Here is a 24,865-nt window from a genome sequence, read left to right on the forward strand (position 1 = left end):
GATAATATCGCGTAACATTTTGTCAACTTGTTTCTTTATGGCCTCGCATTCTTGCGTCAAAACTCTGTACGCGCTCTGTCGGAGTGGCCTGGCATTTTCTTCTGTTGAGATTCGATGTGTCGCGACAGGGATCTGTCGAATTTTTTAGGACAGCAAAAAGCAGTTCTTGTATTTTAGGAGCAGGTTTCTGACCTGTTCTTGTCTATGCGTCGGAAGGCTCGGAATAACATTGAAAGTTTTTTGAGGGGTTTGAGTCGTTGGAGTAGATTCCGCAGAATCTGTGAGGGCGAAAGTGTTGCTAGCTTTCAGTATTTCTCGGAGTAGATTCCGCAGAATCGGTGAGAGCGAAAGTGTTGCTGGCTTTCAGTATTTCTTCAATGTAAGAAATCATTGTGCCTTTGCCGACGTGCTTCTACTAATTGCTGAACTTTGTGAGCATCACTGTTGCTTTTCCTCTATGCAGCTTAGCGATTCCTCTTGCGATGCAAATATCTGGTAAAACAACCGTGCTGCCTGCCTTCAACGGCGCCTTTGAAGTCTTCTGGTTTTGGAGTGCCGACTGAAATGATGACGCTTGAACAAGGCAGAATGCTGACCTGTTTTTCCAGCACATTCAAGGCTTTGCTGCGTGGCGGCGTGTGTGGCGATAGGGCTTTTTATGTGGATATTATTGTCGACATTGTTCTCAGGTCGATTGATAAATTGATATGTGGGGTTTAACGTCTTAAAACCAGTTTGTTCTCAGGTCGATGACGGCACCATGAAGGCTTAGAAGTCTATACCAAGGATGACATCTCTCGAGCAATGCTGTTGTACGACGAAGTTTGCGGGGTAAATCTGGCTGTCAAAGGTGACTCTGGCTGTGCAGATTCCTGCCGGCCTAAATAGATGATTTCCAGCAGTACGAATTTCGGGACCTTTGCAGGATGTTCTAGCTTTCTTCAACTTCGTGGCTAACCTCCCACTGATGATGGAATAGTCGTCTCCGGTGTCAACGACAGCTGGGACGCTGTGGTCGTCGAATAGGACGTCGAGGTCGCTAGTTGGTCGCCTCGCATTGCAGTTGGGTCATAGCGTCGGATCACGGTTAAGATGGTTTGTACCGCTGTTTCGACGTTGCATCGTCGGGTCTTCTAATAACCGCGAAGTATAGACGTCGGAGCTGTGTTCGGGGTGCAGCAGGTTCTTCAGGCTTCGTCGCATCGGTGGCAGCGGAAGATCTTTGACAGTTCGTCATACAGCAACCGCACCTCCATTAGTTGCTGCACTTAGTTTTCCTGATACGGGCTGGGCGACCCGCCCCGGTTCGGGCCAATGTACTGCAGACGGTGCGGTGGCATGTAGCAGGCGGGTGAGGGTGAACGAGATGATTCTCGGGGTGTCCTCTACGCTCCTGCGAGAGAGTCGGTGATGTCACATGGTCTTTCACCCCACTGTGGACTCGCTTGCACGGTTAGTGGCACAACTAGGTGCAACTAACGCAGGCGAAACAACTATTGAGCTAAATATTAGGTGTGTTTGCACACTGAACAGGCTGGAAAGAAGGTACGTATTTCTCTTTGCTAATCAGACGTTTCACCCAACCGTCATGACGTGCTTGCTGGTTCACTTTTATTTATTTATGTTGAAATACTACGGTTCAGCTGACGCTTTAGTCAAGCAACAGCAAAATGGCGCCGATGATAAAGAGGAACGGAACGAAGACAGATGATGGTTATTGACAGATGAGGAAGATGACGTCCAATGAATTCTTACACTAATTTCCCCCGTCCACGGAAGCGGCCAGCCTGGCCGCGAATTACGCTGTGGAACGCATACGATAGGGCTTGAGATGCAAAACGTGCACAATCTCTGTCCCGCGGCAGCGTTGGTCAGTGGGGGCATGAACAGGTGTGACACGGTAGTTCATTGGTGAGGTCTGCTCGACAACTTTGTAGGGGCCAAGATAGCGTGACTCAAACTTCTCGCGGGGACACGGCGCTCTTCTCGGCCGTCACTCACTCTGTTCAATGTATCAGGTGCTGATCGGGCTCATGGCAGCGGCGGCGACGTATGCTACACCCGTGGCATTTCGACCGATCGACACATGGCCAGCGGCTCTTGGCATTCCACAAGCGACTACGCATGATCTACTAGATTCACCAAGCACCTCGGAGCGGTGCCATCTGCGCATCGAAACGAGCTGGATGACAAAGCATCGTGGTACGCTTCCGGATCCGCCTACTGCTGGCTACAAAAGGGAGCCCCTGAACCAATGCCCACTGGGACACGGCGCTCTTCTCGGCCGTCACTCACTCTGTTCAATGTATCAGGTGCTGATCGGGCTCATGGCAGCGGCGGCGACGTATGCTACACCCGTGGCATTTCGACCGATCGACACATGGCCAGCGGCTCTTGGCATTCCACAAGCGACTACGCATGATCTACTAGATTCACCAAGCACCTCGGAGCGGTGCCATCTGCGCATCGAAACGAGCTGGATGACAAAGCATCGTGGTACGCTTCCGGATCCGCCTACTGCTGGCTACAAAAGGGAGCCCCTGAACCAATGCCCACTGGGACACGGCGCTCTTCTCGGCCGTCACTCACTCTGTTCAATGTATCAGGTTAGTTATTTATGCCGTTGTAATTGCTTTAGAAGCAGTGATGACATGCTTCTTAGAGTGTCGTGTCCCATTAACGGTAAATGGCTTATCTGGACGTGCTATGCTGTTTCTCGCGAGTGTATGGCTGCCACATTGAATTGGTCTGTCTTGGAGGGTTACGATGTGGCCTCTCAGACATTACTACTCTTGGCTGGTGACATAGAACAAAACCCTGGCCCTATGTCTGTGCCTGAGCGAGAACAGATAAGTAAAATCGAAGAAATGCTAAAGGTGCTACAGTCAGGGCAGGTAACCGTGTTGGAAAAGCTGTCGGGCATTGCTAAAACTCAGGATGAGCTTCGGAAAAAGCTGGACGACGTGATTACTAAAACTAATGTAATTGAAAAGCGCCTTACTACACTAGAGGAAACAGAAAAGAAGTTCGCTGACAAACTAGACGACTTAGAAAACAGAAGCCGGAGAACAAACTTGGTATTCTTTGGAATACCAGATAGTCATCCAAAGGAAACTTGGGAAGAATCCGAAAATCTAGTTAAGTCTGTCTGTACGGATGTATTAAAGCTGGAAAATATAGCAATAGAAAGGGCTCATCGTCTCGGGGCCTACAAAACAGAAAGAATTCGTCCAATAATTGCTAGCTTTTCAGGATCGAAATCAAGAGAATCTGTTCTGCGAAATGCATACAGATTCAAGGGGACGTCATACAGCGTATCAGAAGACTTCAGCAAGGCAGTTCAAGAAAAACGCCGGCAGCTTTGGAAGTACAGTAAAGAAAAACAGCTCGACAAGAAAAATCGTGTACATTTAAGTTACGATAAGCTGGTAATCAATGGACAAGCATTTGCCTGGGATACTGACATGCACCAACCAGTTCCTCTTCGGGCGCATGCTCAGATATTGGGGCGGAAATGACATGATCATTCTAGCTTAAGAACAAATGGGAAATATACCATCACAAAAAGCTTTACACCAGTATTGTTGGTGGTCAATTGTCGAAGCCTAAAAAACAAAACTGATGAGTTTACAATCTTACTTGAAACGGTGAAAGCGCAAATCGTTATGGGTACCGAATCATGGCTTGACGACACAGTATTGGATGTAGAAATATTTCCGCCAGGTTTTACAGTGTACCGTAAAGATAGAAACAGGCACGGTGGTGGCGTGTTTCTTTTAATTTCAAGTAGCCTTGCCAGCGAAGAAGTTGTTTTTGATAATGAAACTGAATCAGTATGGTGCCGCGTCCAATTTCCCCAGGGAAACAACATCGTTTTTGGATCATTTTACCGCCCACCTGACCACAACAATGAATCTTTGATTCAACTTTCCGACATACTATCACAAATATCTCACTGCGTAATACTGGGAGGGGATTTCAATCTGCCCGATATGAAATGGGATTCCGACTGTGTAGCCCCACAAAAAAATCGAAATTGTTCTGCCTTTTCAGAACTAATGAGTGTCTATGGGCTACAACAATATGTGAACGAACCAACTCGGATTAACGCTTTACTAGATCTTTTACTAAGCAATGACGAAAATGTTATTGTTCACACAAACGTATGTCCAGGAATTAGTGATCATAGTTGCGTTGTTGCAGAGTTAAACGTTTCTAGAATACCTGCGTGTAAGCAAACCCCTCGAAATGTTTTCATGTACGACAGAGGGGACTTTAATGCCATTTCCGAAGAGCTGGTCTTGTATTATCCCACTTTTTTATGCATATCGGAGTCATGCGGCATGGATGAATTGTGGCAAATTTTCCGTGACAAGGTTACAGAGCTGGTGAATATGTACGTACCTCAGAGGTGTCTAAGATGCAGAAAGAGGCACAAACCCTGGTTCAACTCTGAGATACGCAAACTTGTTAGAAAAGCAGCGAATGCCCATAAAAGGTTTCTTAAAAAGAGAACAGCACTAAATAAAACAAAGCTCAAAAGTGTAAACAAAGAGCTTAAGTTAAAACTAAAACAGGCAAAGCGTGTCTTCTTTGACAAGCTAAACACAGACTTGAAGTGTAATCCAAAATTCTTTTGGAAGTATGTCAAGAGCAACAGAAAAGACGACACAGCTATCCCTGACCTTTTAACCCAGGAAAAAACTATAACGGATGACTTGGAGAAAGCTGAAGCATTTAACGCCTATTTTCAGTCAGTGTTTTCAAAAAGAACTGAACACTCTCCAATGCTACCTTCAAAAAATATTGGTAATGAAATGGCGGAAATTGAAATCGATTACGCTGGTTTGGATAGTCTGCTGCGTACTCTGGACACCTCTAAGGCTACAGGGCCTGACGGTATATCATCTCATGTACTTAAAAAGTGTCACGTTATTATTGCACAATATTTATGCATAATGTACAAGTTGTCTCTAGACACCGGCGTTATTCCAAGGGATTGGAAAACAGCCAATGTGGTTCCTGTACATAAGGCAGGAAGCAAAAAACATGTACAAAATTATCGTCCCATATCCTTAATTTCAACCTGTTGCAAATTATTAGAACATGTTATTTATAGCGCATTGTTCAAATATCTCGAATCTACTCATTTTTTTGCCCGCTCCCAGCATGGATTTCGGCAGGGTCGTTCATGCGTCACGCAACTAACTGAATTTCAGCATGACGTACTGACTGCGCTTGACCGTAACAACATTGTTGATGCATTATTTCTCGATTTTCGCAAGGCATTTGATACGGTCCCACATAATCTGTTAGACATTAAACTGGCTTCACTGAATATTAATGCTAAGCTGCAAACCTGGCTACGGAATTACTTAAGTGGTCGTAAACAGTGTGTTGTTTTAAATTCTAAAACGTCTTCATATGTAAACGTGACTTCAGGCGTGCCACAAGGTAGCGTTCTAGGTCCGCTGTTATTTTTGGTTTATATAAATGATATAGCATATAACATAAAATCTTGCATAAAATTATTCGCAGACGATTGCATCATCTACCGTCACATTACTTCAATCACAGACACTGAACTATTGCAAGATGACTTAAACACGGTAACACATTGGTGCTCCACGTGGAATATGTGCTTAAATATCTCGAAGTGCAACCACATCAGCTTTGCAAAGAACATTTCAAAAATCCAGTGCACATACAGTATTAATGGCGAGGCAGTCAAAAAGGTGCCCGAGTGTAAATATTTAGGAATTTACTTGACAGAATCGTTCCATTGGAACAGACACATAGACCAAATGATCTCAAAGGCTAGTAGAACGTTGTTTTTTATTCGTAGAAACTTTCACTGTGCAACAAAAGAAGTGAAAGAAACTCTTTACTTCCTTCTTGTCAGGTCTATACTTGAATATGCTTGTGTTATCTGGGACCCGGCTCAAAAGTATCTTGCAAAAACAATAGAAAAAGTCCAAAACCAGGCAGCCCGTTTCGTCAGCAACAACTACGACCCATTCGCTAGTATGTCAGAAATAAAGGCCATATTAGGCTGGGAAACTCTAAAATCTAGAAGACGGAAACTTCGATTAAAACTTCTGCATAGCATATATTATAACCTAACAGGAATTAATAAGTCTGAATACCTACTAGCACCAACATATCGTTCCACAAGATGCCAACACTCACATAAAATACAAGAATACGCGTACAAAACCACTACTTTTGCCAACTCCTTCTTTTTAAAAACAATTAGAGACTGGAATGAACTTCCCGAAGGTATAGTGAACTTGAGTGACAACAGCGCTTTTTTCTCATCGTTGTGAAATTGTGACATATGTACTTCTCTTTTGGTACCTGTTGTCATGTGCAATATTGTACTAAAATATTTTTTTATTTTTTTTTATTTTTATATGTTGTTATAATTGAATTTTTTCACTATGTTTGGCGTCTTATCGCAGAAATGTTTCCTATGACTTCTTATGTATACCCCCCTGCAGTAATGCCACTACGGCGTTGCAGGAACTATGTAAATAAAATAAATAAATAAAAATAAATAAGCCAAGCGTTCGCGCAGGAGTCCACAGAAGTACACCGTCGCCAGGGCGGTAGAGAACGACGCGGTGAGTGTCATCGTAACGATGTTTGCGATCTTCTTGGCTAGCTTCGGTGTTTACACGGGCAGGACGATGGCATTGAGCAACACAGGACAAAAACTGGTCGCAAACGAATGGTGAAGAGTTGACGGGGCCAGAAAAGAATGAAACGTTGAGTGGTGATGTCGGTTGGCGTCCGTATACTAGGAAAAATGGAGAATAGCCTGTGGTTCGTTGAACTGACGTATTATATGCATACGTGACAAAGGGAAGTATGGCATCCCAATTGCGATGGTGCGGTCGGATATACATGGACACCATGTCACACAGCGTACGATGAAATCTTTCCGTTAAGCCATTGGTTTGTGGGTGATACCTAGATGTTGTTTTATGAACTGTTTGTGATGCGTGAAGAGCTTCACTGAGCGTGCTTCAAAGAAATACCTTGCCTCGGTCGCTCAAAAGAACACGAGGGACTCCGTTACATAGGTAAATAGCATTCAAGAAGAAAGTTGCTACTTCCTAAGCAGTTCCTGAAGTGATCGAGGCCGTCTCAGCGTACTAGGTCAAGTGATCTACCACGGTGACGATCCATCTTTTGCAGTCTGATGTAGTTGGGAGGGGCCCGAAGAAGTCAATTCCGACGACAGAGAAGGGCTCTGTTGGACAAGGAAGTGGTTGTAGGGTCCCGACTGGAGCAGTAGTGGGCGGCATGCGGTGTTGGTTTAGTGCGCACGAGGCAATATATTTAGCTACCGTAGTGGAAAGACCTGGCCAGGAGAATGGACTGTGGATGCGCTCGTATGTTTTGTAGTAACCCAAGTGTCCTGACGTCGGGTCGTCGTGGGAAGCGCGCAGAACATCAGTGCATAGTGCGCGTGGTACGACGGGAACACATCGGTGGCCTGCCGGGTGGAAAATATATCGATATAGCACATCCTCCTCCAACTTGAATAGTCGGAGTTGTTTCCGGAGTCTGGCATTTGGGAAAGATGAAGCGCCGGTAAGCCGACCGATAATGTCAGTGCAATAAGAATCGGCTCGGTGGTGAGTGGTAAGCACTGACGGACGGGTGGATGAAGGTAGGGAAAAAATGAATGATATCGACGAGGTGTACTCCATATAGCCAATTCGACAAGGGGATGTGACGTGCGCTGAAGACTGCGGCAAAGGGCATCGTGACAAAGTGTCGGCATCTTGGTGTTGTCTTCCAGTCTTGTAGATGACGTCAAAGTTATATGATTGTAATCGGAGAATCCAGCGGCCAAGTCGTCCCGACAAGTTTTTGATTGTGGACAACCAGTAAATAGCATGGTGGTCTGTCACAACAGTAAAATGTCGACTATGTCGATACGGATGAAATTTTCGGATGGACCAGACAACAGCCAAGCACTCTTGTTCGGTTATCAAGTACCTCTTCTCTGCAGAGGTCAGAGTGCGGCTTGCATATGCGACAACTTTCTCGCGAAAGGCACGGTCGCACTGGAGGAGTACGCCACCGATTCCTTCTCCACTAGCGTCAGTGTGTAATATCGTAGGTGCCTTGTCATCAAAATAACAAAGCACCGCTGGGGATGTTAGTGCGTGCTTCAGTTCTTGAAATGAGGCTTCACATTGATCATTCCTATCGAAGGAACCGGTTCTAGCAAAGAGCTTGTGGAGAGGAGCGGCAATGGTGGCAAAGTTGCGAATGAAGCAGCGAAAGTACGATGCGAGTCTAAGCGTAGTTCTTTGGAATGAAAGGGTTGGTGAAAGTTGAGGACTGCGGAAATTTTGTTCGGATCGGGCTGGATGCCATCTTTACTAACGAGATGTCCTGGAACTTTTATAGTTGTGTTGCCGAAATGGCACTTCTTTGTGTTTAGTTGAAGTCCGGCATTGAAGAGACATGTTAGCACTTGATCTAGGCGTTACAAATGATCAGCAAAAGTGAAAGAAAACACGACGATATTATTGAGGTAGCATAAACAAGTTTTCCATTTAAGGCCACGAAGAACAGTGTCGATCATCCTTTCAAATGTGGCGGGAGCATTACATAGGCCGAATGGCATTACCTTAAACTCGTAAAGACCGTCCGGCGTAGAAAAGGTACTGTTTTCTTTCTCTGCTTCGTTCATTGGTATTTGCCAATACCTAGATAGAAGGTCAACGGTGGAGAAGTATTGGGCGCCTTGCAATAAGTCAAGTGCATAATCGATACGGGGCATCGGATATACGTCCTTTCTGGTAATCTTGTTGAGCGCGCGGTAATCAACACAAAATCGTACCAATCCATCCTTTTTTTGTACCAACACAACGGGTGATGACCAAGAACTGGTAGAGGGTCGTATGATGTTTCTTTTTAGCATATCGGTCACGTTCTCCTCGATGATTTTGCGCTCGGCCAAGGAGACTCGGTAGGGACGACGGCGTACAACAGACTGACCTTCAGTGTCGATGCGATGATGCGCAACTGTGGTCTGTCCTAGTGCCGAAATATTGGTGTCGAAGGAGGCCTGGTGTTTCGTTAGGAAATTTAGCAACGCCTCATGTTGAGAAGCAGAAAGGTCAGGATTTATACCCGGAGCAAAGAAGGAGGAAGTAACAGACTGGGCCTGTTGTGGCTGAGCTGTCAAGGCGTCAAAAGAGACCAAAGATACCGGTTGGGTATCCTTTTAACACGAGACTGCAGAACCTTGGAGTAGGAGGACAGGCTCCGGGGTAGGGTTCAGGCCAAGGATTATCGCAGCACTGTCTTTGAACCGCACCAGGCAAGAGGGGACTACAACTCCGCGAGCTAGACAGTGGCTGGAAGGGGGGATAAGGACGTCACCATTCGCAATATTTCGAGAAGTGATGGTGATGAGTTGCTCCTGACCCGGGAGCAGTATGGAATCGGAAGTTGTGCCCCGCCGCGGTGGTCTAGTGGCTAAGGTACTCGGCTGCTGACCCGCAGGTCGCGGGTTCGATTCCCGGCTGCGGCGGCTGCATTTCCGATGGAGGCGGAAATGTTGTAGGCCCGTGTGTTCAGATTTGGGCGCACGTTAAAGAACCCCAGGTGGTCGAAATTTCTGGAGCCCTCCACTACGGCGTCTCTCATAATCATATGGTTGTTTTGGGACGTTAAACCCCACAAATCAATCAATCAATCGAATCGGAAGTTGTGAAAAAACGCAATGGTTTTTCGTCGACGCGTTCGCTAAAGTGATCGGTCTCGATAATCTCTACTACACGTTGACGGCAAGAAATTAATGCAGATGCCGATGAGAGAAAGTCCCAACCTAAAATTAGTTCATGAGCACATGAAATTAAGACAGCGAAGATGATGTGATGACGAATACCATCAATGAAGACACACACTGTACATTGGGCTGTTGGTCTATTTATTGCTCCATTGGCCCCAATCAAAGATGATCCAAGGTAGGGTGACTTCACTTTCCGCAATCGAGAACACAAGTCAGCACGCATAACTGAAATAGTTGCTCCCGTGTCCACCAAATCCAACACCCGCACACCTCGCACAGTCACCAATAACATGTTTGACGGTCGCTCAGGAGGACTTGGGTCATTTCGCCGCGATGCAGTTTTCCCTCCAAAAACTGCACTGTTTAGTTTTCCGATCGCTGAGCAGCCAGTTGAGAGACAGGCCGAAGCGGTGAAACAGAGCGTCGGAGTGGCGAAGGCGAGCGTCAGAATGGCGAAGGGGAGGGTCGTTGGGAGGCACGTGTATTGTTGGTCGTGTTGGAAATACGTACAGGATACGGGGATCGGTGGTTGGAAGGACTGTTGGCATAACGGTAGTAACCTCGAGCACATATGTCGTCTTGTTCAAAAGCGGCATAACCACGACAATCATCTTGCTGCCGGCGTCGACAGGCCCGGGAAATGTGTCCTCTAATTCCACAGTAGTAGCAAATAGGCCGTGGGGCCGGCCAGGAAGAATGGTAGGTAGGGTTCGGTGGACGGGCGACTAGAGGTGCGAGATGTTCGTGATCAGGCACAGGTGGTGGTGGTACTTGAGACGGCGAGGGTTGCATTGAAGCGATCTGTGCATACGAAGCGGGTTGGGGGCAAGGTAAAGCTTGCAATTGTAGGCTTGCAATTTCTCACTAATTATGGCTCGAATGATGGATCGAAGCTCCATACTGTTTGCCAGGGGGTTGTCAGAGAAGTCGGGTCACAGGTAGATTCACTGCAAGGTATCAAGACGTTGGCATACAGAGACGACGTCGGAAACTGTCGAAGGGTTGTGCGCGGCGAGGGCGTTGAAAGCGGTAGGTCCGATACTCTTCAGAAGGTGCCGGACACGATCATCTTCTGGCATGGTGTCGTCGATACGGCGGCAAAGTGCAAGCACATCCTCAATATAGGAAGTGTAGGACTCACCGCAATGCTGACCGTTCTGCCAGTTTCTTCCGAGCAACTTCTGAACGGACGGTTGGTGGGCCGAAGATTCGTCGGAGCTGATCTTTGAAGGAAGACCAATCGCGGAAGTCGTTCTCATGATTTAGAAACCATGTCTTGGCAACCTGAGACGTAAAACTGGACGCGTGCTAATTTCGATGCTTCGCAATCATAGCTGTTGAGCCAGTCTTGGACATCTTCGCCAGGCAGACAGGAGAAGATTGGAGGTTGCCGAGGGGGGTTGTTGACCAGGCTAGGGTTGGCGGTCGGTGGTTGCGCCGACGGGTGGTTCGGTTGGGCTCGCTCTTGCACCATGGTGCTCTGCTGGCGTAAGCGACGTCCTAAACGGAGCTTCAGGAGCTGGCTTTGGACGGAGAGAGGTCGAAAAGATCGGGAAGCGCTTCCACCACTTAAAATACCACGGTTAAGCTGACGCTTTAGTCAAGCAACAGCAAGATGGCGCCAATGATAAAGAGGAACCGAACGAAGACTGATGATGGTTATTGACAGATGAGAAGATGACGTCCAATGAATTCTTACAATTTATTTATTCACATTACCTTACAGGTTCCCAATAGGACATTGAGTAAGGGGGGCGAGAAAAGAAAACACAAAATATAACATGTTATTGACAGATGAGAAGATGACGTCCAATGAATTCTTACAATTTATTTATTCACATTACCTTACTGGTTCCCGTTAGGACATTGAGTAAGGGGGGCGAGAAAAGAAAACACAAAATATAACAGAAGCAACAGAGTACAAAAACATTACAATGTGGTAATAGAACATAATGTATAGAGGAAGGGCATGCAAAAACAATGTAGTTACAATGGTGGTGTCTAATACAAAGTTAAATAAATGGAAGGTACTCAAAATAAATGGTGCCAAAACATGAGCACGAGGAACTAAGTCGGAACACATTTGCAAATATGTACAGGTATACAGAGCTATATCTTTATGGAAAGTAATGCCGATATACTTGGTTGCGGAATAGTGTATGGTCAGTGATTGAAACTATTGTGTTGGGAAGGTCATTCCATAGTGTAACGGCTATGGCAAGTGCTGATAAGTTAAATGCTTGGGTGAGGCCGTAAATGCGTTTGAAACTTCGCTGGTTGTTTAGTCGATTTGACATGCTCAGGGGAGTTTCTAGAGGAAGGAGGAATAGATAAGGGCAGTTTACATATTTGTGAAGTAAGCGAACGATTGTAACAGCGCATCGTGTTTCCAAGGGTTCGAGAAAGTTATCAAATTTTATTTGAGTTGCACTAGAATCACGGCTATATTTCTGAGAGATGAAACATGCAGCACGGTTTTGAATTGATTCGATCATAGAAATTAAGTATTTTTTATAAGGGGACCAAACAGATGAAGCGAAATCAAGTTGAGGACGAACGTACGTTAAATAGGCTAGTTTACAGACATTCGTAGGGCAGTGTTTCAAATTACGACGTAAGTATCCCAAGGTTCTGGAGGCTTTTGCACAAACAGTAGTTATATGCACGGACCAGGAAAGATTGTGAGTTATATGCACGCCCAGATGCTTGTATAAGGAAGCTTGGGAGACAGGTAAGTTGTTTAGCATATATTTAAAGGTGGAAGTGTTAAGCTTCCGACTGAATGATACAAACTTGCATTTAGACAGGTTAAGGGACATAAGGCAGATTTCACACCAATGCGAAATATCGTTAAGATCGTTTTGAAGAGCTATGTGGTCAGCGTCGTTCGTGATGGCGCGGTAAACAATTCAGTCATCCACAAATAAACGCATCCTTGATGATATATTATGTGGCAAGTCATTAATATATATCAAGAATAGAAGGGTTCCGAGAACACTACCCAGAGGAACACCAAAAGTTACATGACAACGGGAAGAGGAAAAACTATTAACTACTGTAAATTGTTGACGGAGAGACAGGAAGTTACGTATCCAAGTTAAAGATAGTGAGTGTAGTTTAAGAGCTGATAATTTTAATATTAGTCGACAATGCGCTACGCGATCGAAGGCTTTTGAGAAATCCAGGAATATACAGTCGGTCTGCTGATTAGCGTCCACGTTAAAATGCAAGTCGGTAGTAAATTCTAGCAATTGCGTGTCACAAAAAAAGTATTTTCAGAATCCATACTGATTGGGGAAGAAAAACTTATTACTTTCAAGATGACTGAAAACATGCGACGCAATGTGTTCAAGCATCTTACAACAGATGCATGTGAGGCTTATTGGACGATAATTGTCTGGTGAGTGCTTGTTCCCGTTTTTAAGAATGGGGACGACTTTACCAACCTTTCAATCGACCGGTAGGTTCCCTGACTCCAAGGATTGATTAAATAAATAGCGTAATATCTGACTTGAAATTGATGAGGTGTTTTGCAGTATTACTGAATTGATGTTATCAATGCCGGCAGATGTAGGCACCTTGAGGTTAGCAATGAGGCGTTAAATGCCATCAACAGTAATGCAATGGGTTCCATATAGCGCCAGTCCTGTTCTGGTACAAATGGTACATTTCAGTGGTCTCCATGCGTAAACACAGAAGAAAAAAAATTATTAAACAGTGTTGCACACTCGCTAGCAGACACTGGTGCTTGTTTATCGTCGTGTAATGAAATTTGATGATAATGCTGCTCATGTGCAATAGTCCGCCAAAACTTTTTGGGATTGTGTTGAAGAAGAGAGGGCAAGTCGTTAGAATAGTACTTTTTTTTTTAGTCACATATTGCACTGGCGAAAATTTTTAAGAATTCTTTATATTTCATGAAAGCCGTAGGATTGGAACCACGTTTTGTTGCCTTATACAACCGCTTTATCGTGTTCCGAAGTCTATGTAGTGATCGATTGAACCAAGGATTAGTCTTGTCCTTTGTAATGGTTTTTAATCGAACCTAAAGATCGATCAAAGTAGCCATATAACTCCTGTAAAGTACCCATTTTGCTTCAATTGCACGATCATTGAAATTGGGGAGAAATTTTTCATGAAAAAAATGTTCTAGATTCGAGTTCATTTCAATGTAATTGGCCCTGCTGAAGTCGCGAATTTTTTTCGTAATTGTGCCGGCGTGAGCAAGTGGGATGCGATGTGATAGCTGGATTCATTTGTGGTCAGAAAAGCCATCCAGGCAAGATATCGTATCAGCCGTTTCGGGTGCAGTAGTTAAGATGAGATCGAGTGTATTAGGTAGATTCCCGAGTAGGTTCATTGACTACCTGGAACAAATTGAAATCTAACGAAAAGCCAAGAAAATCAGTTGAGTTTTGAAATGGCGAAGACAATGTAAGCCAGTCTATTTCAGGAAAGTTGAAGTCACCAAGAAGATATACTTCATCTGAAGAAAAACTGTGGGTTGCCATTTCAAAGCTCTGATGAAGCTTGTCCGCAAATTTTGGATCGGCTTCTGGTGGGCGGTAACAAGCACCAAACAGTATTGTTTTTGTTGTAGTCGTGCATCCTGCCCAGACTATTTCAAGGGACGAGTTTGTATGAATTGAGAACGAAGACAGCGATTTTTAATTCCAATCAGTACACCGCCTCCCCGTCGTCCCGCACGATCTCGCCGATAGATGTTGTAGTTATTGAAGTCAGAAAAAATATCACTGTCGCGCATCTCTGGGTGCAGCCAAGTTTCAGTTAGAGCTACGACATCCGTGTCATTATCTTCTAATAAAGGACAAAGGGATTCACATTTTGGAATTAAACTACGTAAGTTAATAAGGGTTACCCAGAGACGTGAAGCTAATGTAGCGTGAAAGGTTTTGTGCAACCTTGCTTACACTTCTTTTTTGGCTATCTTTGCAATTCCACAACAGAATCGGTTTCATGCACATAAATATATGTGGCCTTTCCAATGTGCAGCTTATCAACAAAGAGTTTGAACGACTTTTTTAGCAGCCTCGCAAAATCAAGAAGCTTTTTTCTGGCTTGCCGTGTACCAAGCGAATAATCTTTTCCGATAGAGTAATCCGTATCATTCAGCTTTGGCGCAGCCGACAAAATTGCCTGTTTTTCCAGAATGACGGCGAAAACAATAGCAGACACAACCTAATAAAGTGATGCTTTGGGCTAGTTTGTTTAGCGTTATGAAGTACAAACAAGGCGAATTCAACATGAAGCACAAGAAGAAAGACAGACAAGTGCTGACTAGCAACTGAATTTTATTCCACACAAATAGAAAATGTGTACACAAAAAAATGTGAAAACAAAATATAAAAATAAAGCATGACAAAACGATCGCACATGCTCTTTCAAAAAAAGATAATTCTTTCTTTGATAAACAGACAGATCTCATGCGTGTGCATAATTAACCTTCTTACACGATATGGGCGGCTTGGATGATTTTGCGGGCGTGCTGGTCCTGATGTCTGCTGATGATTGTAATTTCCTCAGACGAGGGGGGGGGGGGGGGTGCAATTGCAGGAGTGCCAATGAATGGCTAGAAATTCTTCTGTACTCTAGGGTTGTGCACATTGTTGTGCTTATGAAGGTGGTCATCCATACGCCTTCCTGTTTGGCTTCTGCATGAAAGTGGAATACGATAGTGCACTGGTGTTTCTTTTTCTTCACAGGAGATGTGACATACGAAAGATATGGCAGTTTATGGGGTGTTGAAAAAGCCACTTGAACACCGCAATGTTGCCTTGTTTCCTTGAGATGATGTGATATAGTATGCATGTAAGGTATGACTGAAACCTTCTTTGCATCGATCAGCTTCCATATCTGCCTCCTGATCACTTTTCCTGCAGTTTTTCTTTCTCCTATAGATTGTTTCAGCTACTGACATGAGGAGTTTTTTTTTTTTTTTTTTTTTTTTTTCAAATAACCTGCTGCTTTGAGCCAATGTATCTGCACCATGAAACTTTTGGTGACGTGTTGACATGGGTTTTTCAAGGCATTCGAAAGACATGTTTGAACTATGCTTCTTTCTACTGATTTTGTGCGTGATGTTGTGTACAACAACAATGGTTTTTGTGCTCGCGGCTCATATATCCAGCATGTATGTTGATTTAAACATAGCCGCAGATCTAGAAACTGAATGGTGCTGTCCCCTGGCATTTCGTGTGTGATGTACAGGGGCAACAGACACTCATTAAAATATGCAAGTAGGTGACTGCTAACACGTTGGAAGTTATCAGCATTGCACTTGAGAACCGTAAGAGAATCCTCAACAAATTGCATAGTTCTCGGAACACTGTTACCAGTAAAGTGTACACTAAGAGCTCTGTCTAGCTTTCCAAAATTTCCGGAGCCCTACACTACGGCGTCTCTCATAATCATATGGTGGTTTTGGGACGTTAAACCCCACAAATCAATCGGTCTACCTTTGCTAGAAAGAAGTCGCTTAGAAGTGGGGCAATGCACAAGCCAATGCAAACACCATTTTTTTAAAGAAAAAGTTCTTTATTTTATTCAACATAGGTAGACTTAAGATACAAAAGCACAAGGTCTAAGAAAGCAGAGGCAGTTGTGCAAGTTGTGTTGTGGAATACTACAGGGCGGAATTCATTGATGCTTACTCGATACACGAAATTAGTTGGCAGAGAATAATACAAGTCTTTCACATCTATCCCAAAAGCAGTTTGTTAGGGTGCTGATTGATAAAACTGATGACTTCTTGAGAATTATGGGTTAAGAGGGGATCATCAGTGCTTAGCTTCAATTTTTGTTGAATGAAGCCCGCTAGTGCTTTCTGTCACGTTCCTTTCTTTCTGAAATTATTACGAGAAATGACGAATCTTCTTTATGAGCTTTGCATGAAAAAAACAAACCAAGGGCCGAATTCTCACTTTTTATTATTGCTACTGCCAGCTTTTACAGATCTAGTTGCGAACAGAATTCTTTGGCTTTTGCTTTCACATTTGTTGGTGGTACATCAGGACACCAATTGAACACAAAAGAAACTGCGTCATGCACTTTTAGAAAATACACATTCATTGGTAGTACAGCAACTCATGCCTCTTTATTTGCTGGTACAACGCATAGTTCATTCTGGAGCAAAAACGTGGAAACTTTCTTTGGCGGGCTTACCATTCAGGGGAATGTCTACACCTTTGAAGACGCGCCTGTCACACTCATTCGTCGATGCAAGGCTTGAGACTCGTCGAACCACGGAGAGCAACTCTGCATGTGACTGAGAGTAGCTCCGCATGTGACGCAGACTTCTGGGGTGGATGGATGAATGGAAGTAATTTATTGAGTTCCAAGAGCACGAAAAATTTTATGCATGGGCCAACAACTGGATATCTTAAAAGACCCAAATTTCTCATCACAGTCACTTGTTCTAATTGCTTGAGTATCAATATTGTGGTTCGGCCTTGCTGTTTACGTGCACAGGATTCGAAAAACATGTTCTACAGGCTTGCATTGTTTAATGTTTCGCACAATTTTTTTTTCAGGCAGAGATACTTGGCTGGAATTCATGTATTCTATGCTAAGGACAGGACCATCCCACCTGGTCACACAAGTAAGTTTAATACAGTCGAATCTCATTAATTCGAACTTCCGGTTAATTCGATTTCACGATGAGGTCCCGTCAAAGCTATGTGTATCCAAATGGGTGAAAACGCCCGGTCATTCTAATGCGCAAGCACTTGCGACGGTTAATTTGAACATACCGCGCTTTGAAAATGCTCTCAGCACCCCGCCGAATCCCGCAACGGAACCTGCGGCACCTCAACGCTGCGTGCCAAGGAAATCAAAGGAAAGAAAAGACTGCGGTGGAATGTTTGCTTTCTCTCAAATGTTGCTCTGCGACGCGTCCGTGTCACGCTTGTCCCTTTTCCGTCCCTGCCCCGTAAAGACCCTTCTCATTCCAACGTCGTGCGCGAAGATAGAGCTTTCATTAATTCAAACTTCTTTTAATTAAACAAATTTCGGGCCCCTTCGAGTCTGAATTATCGAGATTCAACTGTAACTCTTTAATGCGAGGCATTTCTTAGCAAACGTTGGTGACTTTGAGTGCCTGCCTGCCTTTCTTTCTCAAGTGACTAGTCATAACATGAAAATCATGACATGAATGTAATGTTTTACATGGCACGGTCTTGCTGCGCTTGCGGTGGTTTCGTTCACATGACATATAGAAAAACTGGCATGGTATGACATGACTGCATGCCGAATGTAACTGACAGACCCTAATATGGAAATCATGACATGCATGTCATGTAATCGTGACTACACGCCAGGCTCATGGTGTGCTCGCGATCATTTCGCTAGATTCACATGTACCAAATTTGGTGTTACGCGACGTCAATGAATAATGAAGGTGTATGACTGGTATAAACATGATAATCATGACATGCATGTCATGTAAGAACATGAAAACATACCACGCATTTGATGCGCTCGCGGCTGTTTTGCTAGCATCACATATACCAAATTTGGCAATACGTGACATGGATGGACGGTGAAGATAAATGAACTATTCAAACATAATCATGACATGCGTATCATATAAAATATGACTAAATGCTACGCTCATAGCGCGCTCGCGGCTGTTTTTCTAGCTCCACATATATGAAATTTGTAGGCCTGTGCGCATAGTGAATTTCAGGTTCGAAGCGAATTTGAAGTGAATAGTGATTTTGGTCAAATAATTTTGAATCAAATTCTATTAGTATATATAACACATAAAAAATGGGCACATATATTTTGATCTAACTTATCTGGCCAATATTTAAAAAAATTAAAATAAGGCCTCTATGCAAAGAGTTTCTTTTTTTTTTCTGTAAAGGAAGTGGAAACAACTTTGAGTAGTTGCAGGATTTGACTTTCAGTAGGATGCATGTGATAACCTGTAAAATACATAACATTTTAAAATTTGTTATACTTCAACATATAAGACATCATAACAAGTTTTTAAGCTCCAAAAATTATGAATTTGTTTCAGGGTAATATGGTCATTTTAAGGGGTCCTGCAACACTTTTTCAAGTAGCCACGAAATGGATTCATTAAAGAAGCTTACTGCCTCATGGATTCACCGCCGCAAAAAGCTTTAGAATCTATCTAGTACGAGCATAGTTGCAAAGATTTGTCGCATGCTGCAATTGCATTCTCTCTTCTTTAAACTGCCGAAGGCTAAGCAGGGAGGGATGGCATGGGGAAAGAAAACACGCCACGCATGCCTCGGGACCTTGAGCTCTTTTTCTCTCTCTCTTTTCTTAAAATACGCGGTTTTCCAGTGTGATTGTGCACGTACGCGTGGACCAGTGGCGGCCTCCCGTGGCGGCCCCAGTAATGACCGAGCACACCATGCTGAAATCAGACAATAGCTGATACAATGGCAGTAACAAATTATTTTTGAGCTTGTGCATTTGCTAGAAGAAGAGAGCAACTTTTAGCGAACTGAGAATTTATTGCGAATTGCAGGCCGCCTACTGCGCTATAATATTTGGCTCGGGTATTCTTGGGAGCTTCAACTTAGAATCTGCAGCGTTTTCTGATCACGCTCAAAAAGTGTTGCAGGGCACCTTTAAATGTGAAGTGAGGCTTCATGGCAAACCGAATTTTTCTTGGTTAGGTTCTTTCACGGCTTAGCACCACTTTACTGCAGCGAAACCACCTTTACAGGCAGTTACATGCGGATTAATATACACATATTCGTTCATTGCGAATACTTCGAAATTTTCAGTAAGTTAAATTCAAATCGAAGTGAATTTGAATACTCTACTATTCACTCGAATATTCAAATCATTTGAATATTTGCACAAGCCTACAAATTCGGTATCACGTGACATAAATATTAAATGAGACACCCAAACATGATATTCATGACATGCGTGTCATGTAAAACTTGACTACGTGCTTCGCTCATAGCGTGCTCGCGGTTGGTTTGCCATCTCTATATATGCCGAATTTGGTATCATGTGACATGAATAGATGATGAAAGTAAATGACACGTCCAAACATGATAATCATGACATGGAAGTCATGTATGGCATAATTTACGCCCGCTTCGTAAAGTTGTGTTGATTTTGAAGTCACATATCAACCTTCCTCATTCGTGCTTCACATATCATCAATTCCCACTGTACATGGGATCTGGCATTTTTTTTCCCTTCATTAGCATTATGCTGCCTTTTTGTGTGATATTCTAAATTTGAAGTAATCACTCATGTTCCTGTCTGCTATTCAAAATGTCGTCTTTCTGGAATGTTTGACATTAAGTGATATGATATAAATATTTGTCTGCAAAAGTATATCTCACATTTTCTCTAGATGTCACCATGTTGTTTGCCAAGTTAAATTGTCATAATTATTTATGTACTTGGACCGGTTATTCACTCTAGACTTTCCTGTGGATGTCAACTGTGTGGCAAGCCGAGAGGAACCCATCTTTGTATTCGCCTACCGGGTGCACACACACTCTTTGGGACATGCTGTTACAGCCTACTTGCTGCACAATGGCCGGTGGAGCTTGCTGGTCAAGGGAGATCCACACCAACCGCAGGTAAAGAAACTCAAAAGCTTCCGCTCTGTATGGATAGTAGATGGCAACAGGCAGCCATCACTTCACATGCTTTCACCTGATTGTCAGTCTTTGACTCTATTCTGTGCCATGGAATAGTGCTCCTTAAGTCTTAGATTTACCAGTGCTAATAGGCCTGCCATTACATTTAGGCCTGTAAGGGAACAGGCCATTAAGGGAACAGGGTAAGCAAAAATATTGAAAAAAAAAACAGTTTTCTTTTTTTTTCAACAATTTGAAATCTGCAGTCTTTTCTAAACCAGAATCATTTATTTGTTTGTTCGAGCGCGACTTTTTTTCTGTCTTAAAACCACAGATTTCGAAACTTAGGCGGTGTGCTTCACCCCCTTAGGTACGCTTCACCTGAGTGCACACGTGCACAGCTGAAAACGCACCGAAATGAAGGGCACTAATTTTTTGACAAGTTTAGTGGAAATGATAATTTGTCGGACAAGTGCTTCATCTGCCAAGTCAATGTTTAGCCACAGGTAAAAGTACTTTGTGGGCGTTTTTTTGCACATGTTGTTTGCGCGCCTTGTTCGCAGAGTTCCAAAAATATTATGGTTTAGCTATTAGAAGAAATATAGGCAGCTTAGAGGACATGCAAAAGGCTGTCTAGGCCACGTATTTCCACGTGGTATCAATAAATATTTATCGATCTCACGGCCTTTGCCCAAAGGATGCTAATACTTGGTGCAAATTCAACAAAGCTCAGTTCTGTGGTGAACCATACGTTCACAAAGAACATCTTCCGGCATCTGTTCTTGAGGCTGTTAAGCCAATTTATGAGCAACTTGCTATATCTCGAATCACTTCCAAAATGCCTCCATGGGAAAACTCAATACCCAACAAGACGTTCAACAATGTCGTGTGAGAGCGTGCTCCGAAAAACGTGTTTCTCGGACCCCTAACACTGAAAATATGCGGTATTGACACTGTAATCACCTGTAATAAAGGCAGTGCAGCTCGTTTCGATGTGCTGAAATCATTTGAAATTTTGCCAGGTCGCTACACAGTTCAGGGTCGACACCCACTTTACCCGAGTTGACAGTACTTGGCTGACAGGACTGCGAAAGAGGCGACAAAGGAGGCCCGCCAGGCAGAGACGCCTCAACTCATAAAGATTGAGTATATGACTGGTGGCTATTAAAAATGTCCTTGAGTTGGCGGTAATTTCGTGGTACTTTTGAAATGAAGCATATTTCCTACTTTAAGCGCCATAATCTCAAAACATGCGTATGTGCATTTTTCTAAGGAACCTTTGTATCTAGAAGCATAGATTTCAGCCAGTATTTAAAGAATGTGCTAGAGAATACACTGAAGTAGAATTCTTGTGTGAAGAAGTACTTTTTTTTTAACACATCTAATACCGATTTATGGGTGATAATTAGATACCTCAAGTAAAAAAATTACAAAAAATAGCAGTTGTGGTTAGCTGTACCAACGGATCACCTTTGATTAACAGAGCCTGTAATTGCTTGTGATTGCATGTGTCAGGGAATTGTTTAGAAGCTAGGTCTGTGGCTTTCTGTCAAGTGACACATACTTATAAGTGTAATAACACCTTAAGCAGTCTTTCCTGTTTGCATTTATGTTGTGATGATGCATTCCATTTAGGCCTGTGTAGATTATGTTGAATTACTAATTTAAATATTATTTCATGATGCCCTACAGATTTGTTGTAGCAGCAGATCTTTGCTTTTAATCTTTTGTGCATTTTATCTCCTCAGGCATTTTATCCTTTGAACAAGACTGTGCCTGTCAAACCTGGGGATGTTTTGGTGAGTGCACCTAACAGTTCACATATTGTCACGGGAATTGGGGATTAAATTCATGAGCAATGCTTTGCAGGCATCCCGTTGCACTTACAATACCGTGTCCCGGGCGCTTCCCACAGAAATCGGGTAAGTATAAATGATATGAGTAGCTGCTACCACTACAAATCAAAAGCATGTGGTAATCAGGTCAGGCTTGCAAAAATAAAAGAAACAAAGGAAACCATCTCATAACTGGGTATGGAACGAAGGACGATTGGGAACACAACCACAAGTAGGCAACAGATAAAGCTACAGAAAGGGCAGGGGACAATACCTATAGTCTGTGGTTTGATAAACGTAGGGGACAATAAGCTAGCCAACGGTTGAACCCACAACTTCTGCACTGAGCATGTGGTGCGCTGCTGATTGTGCTATGGCAGCTTTATTAATGCCAAGCATTTTCTTCCTCTTCCAGCAACCTTGCGGTAGGTATCACTTTTCATGGTTTTATTTGAAGTCATACTAAAACACGCCTACTGAAGCAGAGTAGTACACATCCTTCCTGTTTTCTACCTAATTTGCATGATTTACCACAGTAGGATCTCTATTTGGGTTTGTTAGTACACTTGACACATAATAAACACAACTAATTTTGCTTATTCATGTTTAGCTCACAAAAATCTTTGCCTTTTATATTCTGCAGGCCAGGTGCTAGACAAGAGATGTGCAACCTGTACCTGATGTATTACGCATTGCGGTCCAGCGGTCGTACATCGGGTCAGTGTGAAAACCTAGAGCGGCCAGCCCTAGTGAGCCAGATCCCACTAGAAAGCGGTGACCATGACGAAAGTGTGGTGGAAGGATTTCCAGCTACTGGCAGCCATTATTGTAAGCTGTTTTAAATTCCTTCCGAGGTGGTGTGGGTGCAGGAAAGCAGGGATGCCTAAGCTTCATGTAATAACCGTAAATTGTAGTAACCACAGACGCATAATACAGTCTTGCATTCTAGAAAGTGTTCTTTATAGACTTGCCTATTTATTGGCAGTATTTGTTACACATGTGTTCTCCAATCTGCATGAACATGGAATTACTTTTATACTATATATTGTACTGTATATTATGTTGCATCATATCACAGTGCCATGGTATAAATAGCATATTATGGGTAATTGTGAAGTTGTGTGTTACCGAATGTGTCATAATCACTGTTGTCTAAACCTGCGTTGTTGCTTAACTCTTTCGTTGCCATGAGAAAATAGTAATTTTTCGTAGATCTCACGACTCACCTGCTTGTCAACATAAAAAGTGCTTCGGAAGGCATTCCATCATACCAAATCGTGCATAATGAAATGCGCTTTCCAGAAAAAAATGTATTAAGTAAAAAAAAATATTATAGTAGAATATGTCAAAATTTGAAAGTTTGTAACATGTTGCCAGTTGCCCAACACAGCAATGAGAAACACTATATATGTATACCGTACATACTCGCGTAATGAATGCATTCGCATAAAAAACACACCTTCAACTTCAGTCATCAAAATTTGGATTTTTTTTTCCCACACGTAATGAACACACCCCTTACGTTCATCTGCTGCAGTCCCGCTAACCGACACCTGGCGCCTCCTCACCTGTTGGATCTCTTCCATTTTACAGCGAAAGCTGTTACGAGATCACTTTTCAAGTCACGCGCAGTTGTTGCTGTCTGCCGCCGCCGCCAGTGTCCGTAACCACATTGCGCAAAATTTAAAAAAAAAAACACCTTGCACCAATGACAGAGTGGGGCTTGAACCCGGGTTCGCTGGGTGCTAGCCCAGTATTCTACCACTGAGCTACACCGGTGCTTGTGACTTGTTGTCAAACTTGCCTTAGGCAGGCTTGTTGTTGGGAAAGCAATCACGTTAATACGACTTTTAAAGCGTTTTACAACAGCAAAAGAACGGCCAGTCCTCGCTCAATGCGAATAGCGTAACAAATGGGCCGTCCAATGCTCCAAACCGTCACTGGAGTGTACTGGAGCAGGGGAGTGCCCAGACAGAACTCCAAAGTGAAGCCCCAACAGGGTCAATCTGCTTGTGGTGCTGAGATCGGTAGTCTACAATGCGTCGTCTTTTTAAGAGCTGTGCGCGGCTCCGTAGAAGTGGTTGAGGGGTATATTGTTCGCTTCCCATTCAAAAGACCTAGGTTCGAATCGCAGATGTGAACGGTAAACATTTTTTAATCTAGATTTTGCTTGCACGTCTGTATTGCTTGGCTTTATTTTTAATGTAGTTTCAGTTGCTACATGCTGTTATGAAAAGTGATGTGAAATATGAAGTAAAAAAGAAATTTGACAGCGCGTGTGCTGGGGAGCCGCAGGTCAAGTCCCAGTACACTTGCTGTCAAGTTTCTTCTTCTTTACTTCATATTTTGTGTCACTTTTTATAACAGCATGTAGCAACTAAAGCTACATTAAAAAATAAAGCCAAGCAATACACATGTGCATGCGAAATCTAGAATAAAAAAGTTTACCATTCACATCTGCAATTCAAACCTGGGTCTTTTAAGTGGGAAGCAAACATTACACTCCTTAACCACTTCTACGGAGCCGCGCAAAGTTCTTAAAATGACGACGTATTGCAGACTACCGATTGCAGCGCCACGAGTGGATTGACTTTGTTTGGGCTTCACTT

The 24,865-nt window shown here is 43.4% G+C and overlaps 2 protein-coding genes across 5 annotated transcripts in view; both read left to right on the plus strand.

The window, feature by feature from the left end:
- The window catches only part of LOC119159463 (peptidyl-glycine alpha-amidating monooxygenase B), a 182,343-nt gene that overhangs the window by 63,981 nt on the left and 93,497 nt on the right, over positions 1 to 24,865 (plus strand). For all 4 annotated transcript variants that reach the window (XR_005108088.2, XM_037412226.2, XM_075865543.1 and 1 more), the window contains exons 8-12: positions 17,371 to 17,438; positions 20,261 to 20,421; positions 22,170 to 22,220; positions 22,291 to 22,343; positions 22,900 to 23,084. Coding sequence is in view for 3 of the 4 variants with exons in the window: in XM_037412226.2 (XP_037268123.1) it covers positions 17,371 to 17,438; positions 20,261 to 20,421; positions 22,170 to 22,220; positions 22,291 to 22,343; positions 22,900 to 23,084 (518 nt within the window). In the remaining variant the exon portion in view is untranslated. The remainder of the gene's footprint in view (positions 1 to 17,370; positions 17,439 to 20,260; positions 20,422 to 22,169; positions 22,221 to 22,290; positions 22,344 to 22,899; positions 23,085 to 24,865) is intronic.
- LOC142764987 (uncharacterized) lies at positions 1,728 to 6,504 on the plus strand. Its single transcript, XM_075865534.1, has one exon. The coding sequence runs from the start codon at positions 2,010 to 2,012 to the stop codon at positions 3,516 to 3,518; it is 1,509 nt and encodes a 502-aa protein (XP_075721649.1). The 5' UTR covers positions 1,728 to 2,009; the 3' UTR covers positions 3,519 to 6,504.

This window comes from Rhipicephalus microplus, chromosome 1 (assembly GCF_043290135.1).
Source record: "Rhipicephalus microplus isolate Deutch F79 chromosome 1, USDA_Rmic, whole genome shotgun sequence".
Lineage (NCBI taxonomy): Eukaryota > Metazoa > Arthropoda > Arachnida > Ixodida > Ixodidae > Rhipicephalus > Rhipicephalus microplus.